The following is a 12163-nucleotide window of genomic DNA, read 5'->3' as shown; positions in this document are numbered from 1 at the left end:
CTCAACTGTATCAAAATCTCTCATAATTAGCTTAGAACTGTATCAAAATCTCTCATAATTAGCTTAGAACAGTTTTCTCATGTAATGTCATTTTACTTTTAGAAATTTCAGGGAAACATTTCAAAGTCTGTGTTTTGAAAATCTTGGCATAAATTCCATTCCTCAAAAGGTTGGAGAAACATTCTTGTGTCAGTGGAAATAAAATATTCAGGTGTGGTGTGGAATAACATGTAGCTTAGATCCATCTCCTGTCATTTCATTTCTCAGGATGAAGAAGAGATGGAAGAAGCCAATATCCAAAAAAACACCATCCAGAAGGCCATAGAGGTTGCAGATGTCAGTCCAATATCTGCAACTAACCTATCTATAGCAGCGTAAGTTCAGAATTTATACAGTAATATTTTACACACAATTTTATTTTGTATATCATTGCACTTCAGTTGTTTTTCACATGACACCAAAAATATTGTTACTTCTGCCTATTTTGGTTTATGTGTGCTCTTTATTTGTTGTATTTAAGTCCTAGTATTTTACTTTTGTCTGGCATCCAAGACTGTTGGGCCATGGAATGCATATCTGTCATGTCCTGCCATTGATACCTTCCACAGGACCACTGTTATTACTAGCTGCTAGGACCACTAGATAGCTGTCTGTATTGGAAGCTAAAAAAAGAGAAAATATAGACAGCCAGGGTACATCCAGTTTATTACTTTGTAAAGATACACCTGCAAAAGTGCAAAATGGCTAAAAGAAATATCACATGAAATATTACTGTCTTCCTATATTGTCCTGCTTTACTGTTAAAGTTCTGGCCTGAAAATTGTTCATTTGGAAGAGCTGTCAGAATGATGTTGGTGACTGTTGACCCGTGTTGGAGTGAGTATCTTTTTTAAACCATTCCTTCACTGGACATGACTGTTGCTCCAAGGTCAGTATTTGTTCTCCATCTCCAATTGTCTTTGAAAGGGTGGTGGTGAACTGCAATCTTCAAGGTGGTGTACAGATGCTCCCAGTGTTGTTCCAGGCAGGGATGGTGAAGACCTGGCCATATACCAGCAGGTCAGGGTGGTATGGAGGGAACTATGCAGGTGATAGTGCTTCCACACATCTGCTGTCCTTGTCCTTGTAAACAGGAGAGTTCATGGTTTGGACTGTGGAATCAAACGAGGCTTGGTGAACTGCTAGAATTCAATTTCTATATGTTTACACTTCAGCAACATGTGGAGTGTGTAAATATTTAAGGTGGTGTTTTGGGTACTGGTAAACGGGACTCTTTTGTCTTGGATAGAGTTGAACCACTTGAGTGTTGTTGCATCTGCATTCTTCCATGTAAATGGAACTTAATCAAAATCACTCCTACCTTGTGCCTTGTAGATGGTGGACAGGCCTTGATGAGTCAGAAGATGACTTCTGATCACTGAATTCCTAGTCTCTCACCTTTGCTTATGGCTGGACTATTTGTGTCTGGTCCACTTTCTGGTTTATAGTATCTCCTAGAGTTTTCTTCAGTCCTCTGAAAGTATTCAAAGGACCTTCCTGAAGAAGATTGTGGAAGGTAGATCATGGGATGACTGGGTTGAGAGTGATTTGTGAGTAGCCTCAAACCTGTTAGATTATCCTGAGGGATCAAAGAAAACTCTTTGAGAGAGTTACCTAATTTGGTCTCCAGTTCTGATTGAACACTCAGAGGAGATTTGTGTGCCTAAGAAGATTGATGGTATACATAGCTGTGCCCCGTCTGGATGGGATAGATTAGGACAATGTGGTCTTTCTTCATCCTAGTCATGCTTGTCTGTATCCACTACCTCTGGGAGTGGAGATGCTGGAGGTTTGGAGATGGTAGGGCTAACATTGAGAATAATGATAGTCATATTCCATTGCTTAATGTCTGAATTTTCTAATTATATCAAGTTTTTAAAAAAAAATTGCAGTAATATTAAATATGTTTTGGTTATTGACAATTCAATCCATAATGCTACCAATACAGTTGGGAAAGAAAAATAATAAATGCTCCACATATATACAACTCATTTACATGGATTAACACAGTTTCTGTTTATTTCTCTTGTTTTTCTGCATTAATTTGAATAAGGAACCGTTTCATTTTGGCTGTGATTTCTTTCTGTTCAGCTTTACGTTGCTTTAATTTGAGTTATGAGAAGGTGAGTTGATATAATCAATTCCAATACCCAATCCCATTCTTTTCCTAACTGGCAATGCCTTGGACTCATACTCTGTGTTCCTGAATTGGGTTGTCTTGATCAGAAGTTAAACAGCAGCAAAAGCAAGAAGTGGAAATAAACAGTGCAATTTGTAGGACAGAGAAGTCACTTTTAGTAAATGATTTATTAAAGCTGGTTAGCACTTCTTTAGAAAAATAACTGAAATAAATGTCAGATTCGTTAATGGCTTGCTTGCTTATCATTTCAACTTTATTTTTCTCAATAAATTGGTTACATTTAGAAAAGTGTCAATATATCTTCCAAGCTGCTTATGTGGAATAAAGTTACACGAATATCAAACTTTGCAAACAGAGACTTTTCAAGTCTTGATACTGACACCTTCCCCCAAAACAATTGTTACTTTCTCCGATACATTTCTATTGCTGCATATTTCCACTTTTTACCTTTGCAATGTATCTACTATTAAAGCAATTGTTGAACTCCTTCCCTTCCGGCTATCCTCTGAGTGAAATGTGGGAAGTATTTATAATGTAAATGAATTGATGAACTCTCCTTTTTTTTTCTTCTGGAATGTGTGATACACCTAACCCCACTGGCCCATGTTCTTGTAAATTTTGTGTGATTTGCCATTAATCATTTTACTGTATTTCAGATTGTAATTCAAGGAGTGATTTTTACAGAAGTGGCACTTGCTCAATTTATTACCTTGTGTATGGTATTCCCATTGTAGTACTTTAATTCAAAGCAGGATGGAGTCTGAAGGTCGAAGCATTGAGACTAATTGTTGTTTGGCTGCATTGAGTTTGATTCAGTAACAGTTTTCATCTGAATAACTGCTCTGATCAAGTCTGTGAGATGGAGTCACAGACAAATGCAACCTGCCTGTGATTATGATGGAGCCTTTTGATCTTTTCCCAATGTATTTTTTGTCTCATCTTTTTTGCATGTGCAGTTTTGTAAAGCAAAATCGAGGTGCTCTATCTCGCAGCTCGTCAGTCTCCAGCGTAAATTCACCGTGAGTTGCTCTCTGTTACAATATTATACAGTAACCTCTTCAGAAAGCGTCATTCACCATTGTAACACTGAGTGGGAAGAGCAGATGTTGTAAACATGCAATGGCTGTGCTCTTCCTACTGTTCAGACAATTTCTTTTGTCTACTCCATTCACTGTCATTGGTGGCTTCTGTGCTTGTCAATATCTTGTCACTTTATTATGTTCCTTTGACCTATCTGTCGTGAATCTGGTGATGCATCAATTTGAACAAGAAAGTTGAAATTACATATCATATAAACAAAGCAACCCTCATCCCATTAAATTGTCTAATTAAGGTTATGGTAAACTTACTTGCATGCAGACAAAATAATTGTGTCAAACTCAATTAGAAATAATTTGGTCCGGAATTCTTTCATTCAGAATAAAGTTGATAATGCTGCCGTAAAATAATGTTCTCTCTAATATATCCCTATTCCTACTTGCCATTCTTTACATTTTAAAAACTGAACAAAATTTAAAGTATGACAGAGCAGTCCTAATCCTATTATATTAATGATATATTGTATACAGCTTCTTCACACGATGATAGTTAAAACTTTCAGTTGATTTTAGTGTGTTCAGTAAGGTAGCTGTTTTATTTACAAAATCTGTGAAACTGTGATAGTGACAAATCTGCATCTTCAGCAGTAAGATTCTGAATATTGCTTTGGCCTTTTTAATCAGCTGCAGCACCTTACTTTAAATGCACTTTGAAATTCATAGATATTTTATGTCAAAAGCATTCAATTCCCAAATACCTGTAAAATACAGGTATCCAAAATATCACATATGTCACAGAATGTTAGAGTAATTTCTTGTATCCTTAATTTTGTAACTGCCAGCTGTTGCTCTACAGTGAAAGAGTAGTGCCCTGAAGTTGATATGGTGTGGTATGGCTGTCTCGATATTTGATGAGCTTGTTGAGTTTAAATGGATCAAGTTTTCTATTCACATAGTGAACAAATGGTCCTACTGTGTATATCGAGCCAGTTTTTATAATGAGCAAAAGCAATGTGTACTCACTGTCAATCTGAAAGAAAACTGCACACAAAGATCTAGCCATCTGTTGTGGTGGGATTTCTCAGCCTTTCCTGACAGCTGTTTAAACCTTGCATCAAGTTAAAGGAATATCTGCACGTGCCGCAGCAGCAGCAATGAAACAAGCAACCGATCACGTGGAGGTATTCTCTTGCAGTAAGACATTTGAACCACTTAGAATCATCCATTTATATTCAAGCTTGGATTTTCGATCTCAAGTCAGATGCAGAATGTCAGGAGAATCCCCAGCTACATAGCCCGACTTTGTAAAAGGGCTGCCCAATTATCAGTATTTTGTTTGAGAAGGTGGGTACCCATACAAATTTATGATCCCTGTGAATAGTGAGGAAGGTGACCCAGATGTGGAGATGGACTGGCTGGAAAACATGCTGCCGGGCTCAGGTTTTGTATCCAAAATCTAAAAAGAAAGAATGAAAACTAAAACATATCCCAGGCTCTTGCCACTCATAACCCCATACCCTTCCCTGTGAATGCTGCTAGCCCTATCAATGCCAACCAATATAACCTCATGCCTTGTACCCACCTCTGTAACCCCTCATACCTTCCATTACTATTTATGTCCCTATACCCACCTGTCCTAGCCCTTTAAAGTTCCTATGCCAACTCATACCAATCCATGCCCTTACTCTATTTCCTACACCTACCCTGTGAATCTACCCAATATTTGTGCTGGACACCTGATGAGATAAAGTTCTGCAAAATACGTTTAAGGGCAGAATCTTGTGCTGCACCTGGCATTGAACATGGGAGAAATCTTTCTTGTGCAGGAGGCCAGATTTCAACTTGCTGATGGCAGGACGAAACTAAGGGAAAATATTTGTGGAAGTTTGAAAATGGCAAGCAATAGGAAGCCCTTTCTCGTGCAGCTGCCTGTCACGTAAGCTCACTGAAAGGCAATCTTGCCAGAACTTCCCATGCCTTACCAACGTAGTTCTCCATGAGCAAGCAGTATGTGCCTTGAAATTCACAACTGTCTGTAAGTTTTGTACAGCCAGAAAGGTTATTCAATGGCAGGCAGTGATTGAGGTTGGGTGATGCTAGTCAAATGCAGCACAGAAAGGCTGTCTTGAGGCCAGGAATGAGGAATAATATCTGAGGCAACCAGAAAGGCATGGAGGGAAACAGAGAGAGCAAGGATCCATGATGGAGGCAAGATAAGAGAAGATGTTGTAAGATTCCAGTCAATGCCTTTCCTTCTATTCTTGCAACACCCAAGTGTGGCATGGTGACTCAGTGGTTTGCATTGCTGCCTCACAGTGCCAGGGTCCTGGGTTCAATTCCAGTGTTGGGTAACTGACTGTGTGGAGTTTATACATTCTCCTTGTGCCTGCATGGATTTCCGCTGGGTGCTCCGGTTGCCTCCCATAGTCCCACAATATGCAGGTAAGGTGGATTAGCCATGGGAAATGCAGGCTTACAGGAATAGGGTGGGATGCTATTTGGAGGATCGGTGCAAACTTGATGGGCAAAATGGCCTCTTTCCGTACTGTTGGGATTCTATATCAAAAAAGAAGGGTTCATAACTAAACTAAAATACTGAAATGCGGATTCTGGAGATTTGCAACAGAAATTGCTGCAGAAACCCAACAGGTCTGTAGAGATAAAGCAGAGTTAATGTTTTAAGTCCAGCGACCCAAAAGCGGGGGAGTAGTGGTTCTATTCAGTGTGCAGTAGGCTTGGTGAGTAATGTGGAGGGTAGAATATGGTAGGATGAGATGCTCACCATTTTTGAACACAATAGCTCGAAAAGTGAAATCCTTTGAAGTGGGTCTTTATTTGGGATAGGGGTGGGTGGGGGCAGAATTAATTCTGGCCACAACTGGATACAAATGCTCAGGATAGGAGGAAAAGCCTAATGACCAGGTCACTCCCTGCAATTTGTCCACGGATCCCCTGGGGGCAGCCATGGGTCCAAACAACGCAGTGCTTCTGCTTGCTGTGGTTCAGCTGCTCAGGAATGAGTGGAAGGTAGCTGAGACCCAGGCAGAGCAGTGGCCACAGCAGCATCAGCAGCAGCAGCAGCAAGAAGCCTATGTAGTTTAGGATGCTGGCAACCAAGGGCCAGTGAGACCTTGAGTATTGGTGTACCATCAAATACACCACAAACATATGCCTGCAAACATTGGCAAGGCAATGTCAGGGGCAGCCTAGGATGTCCTACTCTGCCATTCTCCATGTGTGCCTGCTGCTGCAGGAGGACATGCATCAGGCTGGTTTAGGAGGCAATGCAATACTGGTTGCATGAAGAGTCACTGTGCCGATGCATTTCTTAGCCAGTGTCTCTTCTCCATAGCTCTGGTGGGAGCATGTATGTAATTGCACAGTCAGCCATGCAAAAATACACCCAGGAGGTGACCAGTGCCCTATTAAGAAGAGAGAATCTGTTACTTTTGCATCAGATAGCCCAAACTGTGGGGATTTGTTGTGAACAGAGGATTTCCACAAGTGAAAGTGCAATTGACTGCCTGTGTCTGGGGTTCAGAACTATGTTTCGGGCTGAGACCAATGTTCAAGCAGCCCTCAGTGTTCATTAATGAGGGGCTTTCACCCATTGAGTAGGGCTGGTCTGTGGGTGCAGTGAGCCCTTCTTACATGAATGTCTTCACTAACCTGCAGGGACCACAATGTTTGCTCCTGTCAACTGCAGGCTTAGCATAGCAACCTGGTGACAGGGGATACCTACAGACAACCTGGCTAAAGGTATTTGTGCAGAAATTGCATGGTGCTGCTAAGGAGAGGTACAGTGGCTCAATGAAGGCAACTGTATAGATTTTTAGAATCAAAGGATCCTTACAGTGTAGAAGCAGGCCAATCAGCCCATCAAATGCACACCAACTTTCCGAAGGGCATCCCACCCAGTAGTGTGGCCATCAGGCTTATGACCGTGAATCTAATCTAGAATCCATACCCATGGAGGTGAATGTCTCTGTGCTGGTGGAGGGTGCAGGGGAATGCTGTCACCATGCTAATTCTGAGTGTTTAGCATCATCACCCTTGCAGATGAAAGTGGGCCTGGGGGGGATGGCTGCCTCTGCTTTGTAGCATCGGAACCTGCAGTGGAGAACAAAAAGAGTCAGCTTATGTTATGCATAATCCCTTTCCTCAACAGTGATTTTAGGGATTATTCCTGAATGTCCAATCAGCAACACCAGTCTGGAGGCATCCTCAATGGACTGCTGGTCTCTCTGTCTGTACATGCTTCAGGTCTGTCCTTGCCAACAAGTTCTGTGGTTGCTGCCTTTGCTAGTGTCAAGATCTTCATGCTCAGGGACATTTTTATCCAGTTTAGTAACACTCTCGCCTCCTATGAACATTTGTGTCCTGCTACCGAACATAATGTGTTATCCCAGTGGGTGTATAACCACCTCATTTGCACACATGCCAACAACAGCTGCTGAGGTTTCCCCAGGAAGTGTTAAACACCAACTCTGCTACAAATGGTGCAACATTCACAGTCTGAAGTGGCTCCCACACATTCAGTCCACACGCTCCATTTGATAATGAAGCTTGCAACCCAAACTTCTGTCTGACAGCTTGTTGTACTTGCACACCATCTCTGCTTGATAATGTAATGATTACCAAATTGCAGTGACTGCACTTACTATGGCAGGGCAGAGCACATTGTTCTTTCACTGTACCAGGCATTGGCCCCAGGGGTGCTGGTCCCCCTGGAACCTTAGTCTAGGTTTCCCTGGTCAAATAAGAGGGCCTTCTGCTGCTGTCCCTAGGAATTGGAGCATGGTGCCTTTTCTGGATGATGTGGAGGAGAATCTGCAATTGTTGAACCATGAGGCCAAGTGTTGTCTGTGCTTAGATAGAGTAAATGACCAAAATCAACAACTGAAAACAGTTGTAGTTCCCAAAAGCTGTTCAAAAAGCAAGAAAGGTACTTCTGGTTTGTAGCTAGTCAACTTTTAAATATGACACCTGGACTTTCAATCCCAAAAACTCCGTAAGGAGGAGGCATCGACTTCCTGCCAGCCCCTGCCACATGGCACATCCATACAGAGCTGATTAGCTAGCAGCCATATACCGACTATTCTGGCCCGAAGCAGAAGTGTCACCCAATTCCTATCCCTCCAACAACAACCTTACTGCTACCAGAAATCAAATACAGGCTTTACTGTATTGAAAATATCCTGTCATTAATAAGAACTATATTTACAGTCATTTGGAACATAAATAATGTTGAAAGAAAGAGCCAATTTGTCGATGCTTTCTGTCTCGCATTCATCAGGGCATTTTGCAAAAATAACATTGAAGGAGAAAACCAACATTTATGTTGTGTGAGAGGAGATTTTTGATTGGTTGGCAAATGGATCGTAATGGCTAGAAATGTTGCCATGGAGAATCCACCATGAATGACGGTTTACTATTAACTGCCAAACTTTGTTTAGATTACAGACTGGGCAGGTTGGCTCATATGGGTCAGAGAAATGAACCAGTGAATAGCTGTCACCAAGTTTTTGATCCAAACTGGCATAGTGTGTTTATAATATTTCTAAATGCAAAGAACATTGCCCTGTGTGTTAACCTGTAGCTTCCAATACACTCATTGCAAGTCCAACGGACAATTCTGAATTCATTGCCAGTGTAATTCTTCGCACATTCAGAATTGGCCAGCAAATGTTGTCCAGTTGAGAAATCCACACCTAACTTTGGAGATTATGTTGCAAGATTTGCAAGCGTTAGCTGGCTATGTACGTCAACATCTTGTTTGTTGCAAACAGTCAAAGCAAAAGGCTGTCTGATACAATCTATCAGTCTTGAGGACATACCTGACAGCACACAAACACTGAGGTCAATACCCACACATTATGCATTTGTACTCAAAGGGCCCTTGAACTTAAATTCCACCAGCCATACTTAAGCCCATATACCCAGAGTAATAGTTGGAGAATCTAGATTACTAGTCTAATGACATTACCATTTTACCACTGCCGCCTGCATATCACACCATCCCCCACTCATACAAGCCTGATGTTGTCAATAGACAGAGTAAAATAGCAAGAAATCCTTCAAAACAAAATACTTCAAACATTTCATTTCAAATATTTAAAGGCCAGAATTTTAAGTGCATAGGGAGCTTCATTGCATCCCCTCACAATTTCTTTGGACAGTTACTTTTGCCACTCTTGATCTCTTCACAGTTTTGATTTGGAGGTGCCAGTGTTGGACTGGGGTGGACAAAGTTAAAATTAACAAAACACGAGGTTATAGTCCAACAGGTTTAATTGGAAGCACTAGCTTTCGGAGCGACGCTCCTTCTTCAGGTGGTTGTCATCTGATGAAGGAGCAGCGCTCTGAAAACTAGTGCTTCCAATTAAACCTATTGGACTATAATCTGGTGCTGTGTGATTTTTAACTCTTCACAGTTTTGATGAGTTTCTTAACCATTCCAGTAAGCTTGACGATGAACTAATTTATGTTTTTTTTTAAACTCACATTCACTTCTAATTTTAACATTTCTAATTCCAAAGGGTACTTTACCTCCTCCAAAGGATATCTTACCATCCACAAACATATCCCTGGACCATACCCAAAAGGGTACCCATGACTATCCAAAACAAAATGCACAAAGTTCAGAGGTGCACCTCATATTTCATCTTTATACTTCTGGATGACTAAAATCCGATTGGAATGGAGACAGCTGATCATTTCAATGGATAACTGACTCTGTGAACTGAACATGTGCAAAACATGACCTGCCTGTTCCTATGTCTGTGTAAATGGGAAGTGTAGGTGAGATTTGCAAATTCCCAGCTCTCTGTCATGGAGAAAATCCAGGCTGAAGTTTGCATTTCTGTATTGTGAACTAACTGTATGAAGGTGTTACAATAAAGACAAGGGGAATTGTTTTTATGTTTCTTCCTTAAAATGTGGAGATTTTAAACATTGTGGAAAAAAATTGATAGGCCACAAAATTTGCTCTTCAGATCGAGTGATGTCATTAGTACTAATCATGAAATTAGTCATTAATAGAATGATGATTATATTACCATGATATTCAAGTGAAGTGTATTGTTTAATTAACTATTTAGCACATTTATAGAGACTTTTGTGCAGTGGTAGTGTCCTGCTGTCTGGACCAGGAGGCCTGGGTTCAAATCCCACCTGCTCCTGAAGCGTGTGATGACATCTCGAACAAATTGATTAGAAATGAGCTTAGTACCTTTACAGCAGACTCTTGTGATGCAGTGTGTACTATCCCTGCATCTGGACATGAATGCCCAAGTTCAAGTCCCACCTGCTCCAGAGGTGTGTATTAACTTCTCTGAGCAAAGTTAAAAATCAAACAACACCACAATATAGTCCAACAGGTTTATTTGGAAGCACTAGCTTTTAGAGCATTGCTCCTTCTTCGGGTGGTTGTGAAGCAGGACCATAAGACACAGAATTTATAGCAAAGGATGACAGTTTCATGCAAATAAAATGATATAGTTAACAAACCAGGACCTTTGATTCATGTCACACTAAAGGTGACTCCACTATGCTATACACTCTCTCACACACAAACACACACTCTTATATGCTCACACACTCACACAGACACCCGCCACATGCTCACTTTCTCCCATACACACACTCTCTTTCATATATACACACATACACACACACACACATACATCCCCCACACTCACACCCACACAAACACCCTCTCACAGGCTTATACTCCATCACACCCACACACACATTTTACTAAGCTTGCACACATGCAAGCACACATGCTCTCATGTGCTCTTACACTCTCATGCACATACTCTCGCGCCCACATTCTCTCTCTCACGCACACACGTTCAAGTCTATAGGGTGAATTTGTACTTGCTGATACATTCTATTTTCCTCAAAAAATATGCACAACCTATAGGGCAGTCAATGCAGGCAGTCAATCCATATAATATTTTGTAAATTCCACTTTGGAAATAGAACCAGTCTGACTCAAGATTAGGATACAGACAGACTCTGATCTCACACCTTTTATGCATTGTCTGACCTGAGATATCACCTTATTTTTATATAAAATCTTAAGTTATCTTGAGAATGTGACTTAAAAGAAGTTCTGGGATTTACATATTAACGAACCGAAACTTGTAACCCATTCTAAAAGATGAAAGACTTAACAGCAATCTAGGTTTGTTAAGTATATCATTTTACTTGCATGACACTGTAATCTTTTCCTATACATTCTCTGACTTGTGGTCCTGCTTCATAACCACCTGATGAAGGAGCAGCGCTCAGAAAGCTAGTGCTTCCAAATGAACCTGTTGGACTCTAACCTGGTGTTGTGTGATTTTTAACTTTGTCCACCCCAGTCCAACACTGGCACCTCCACATCATTGTAACTCCAGTTACACTTTATTTAATAAGATGCATCCTTTTTGAAGGAATCTCACAGTGAGATTAACAGTGGAGAAAAAAAAAGGAAGATTTTGTCAATTCGTACTGGAAAAGGAGTTTGCAGTTTGTGAGAACCCCTTCAGAAAATCTCTCGAGGAATATAAACTGACTAACAGCAATTTTAGGATTTCTACCTTATTGGGTATCTATAAACTCCCAAAGTGACTGTTGGCTTCAGTAGAATAATGGTGGCGAGTACGCATGGTTTGCATAATCCTCTCATTTGACTGAGCATGATTTCAAAGCCCCGGTGTTTCAATAGTGCACACTTGGTAAAGATTTCCTGTTTAACATTTTTAACCTTTAACTTTGTCATGGAGCGAGTGGTTACATTTTGGAATGTGCTGCTTGAGCCTGTGTAAGGTGGAGGCAGTTTCAATTGAAGTATTCGCAAAGGAATTTGTTTTTTTTATTTGAAAAGGAACAATGTGAAGGGTTTATGGGATGAAGGCAGGGGAATGGCACCAAATAAGATGCTCATCAAAAGAGC

At 40.7% G+C, this 12163-nt stretch overlaps 1 protein-coding gene across 2 annotated transcripts in view; it reads left to right on the top strand.

Annotated features, from left to right (window-relative positions):
• Positions 1 to 12163, top strand: part of LOC140469212 (probable voltage-dependent N-type calcium channel subunit alpha-1B) — a 624066-nt gene that overhangs the window by 457944 nt on the left and 153959 nt on the right. For both annotated transcript variants that reach the window (XM_072565528.1, XM_072565527.1), the window contains exons 19-20: positions 268 to 374; positions 3136 to 3198. In XM_072565528.1, the coding sequence (XP_072421629.1) occupies positions 268 to 374; positions 3136 to 3198 (170 nt within the window). The remainder of the gene's footprint in view (positions 1 to 267; positions 375 to 3135; positions 3199 to 12163) is intronic.

The sequence above is a fragment of the Chiloscyllium punctatum genome, chromosome 49 (genome assembly GCF_047496795.1).
Source record: "Chiloscyllium punctatum isolate Juve2018m chromosome 49, sChiPun1.3, whole genome shotgun sequence".
Classification (NCBI taxonomy): Eukaryota; Metazoa; Chordata; class Chondrichthyes; order Orectolobiformes; family Hemiscylliidae; genus Chiloscyllium; species Chiloscyllium punctatum.
This window is presented reverse-complemented; position numbering and strand designations above follow the sequence as displayed.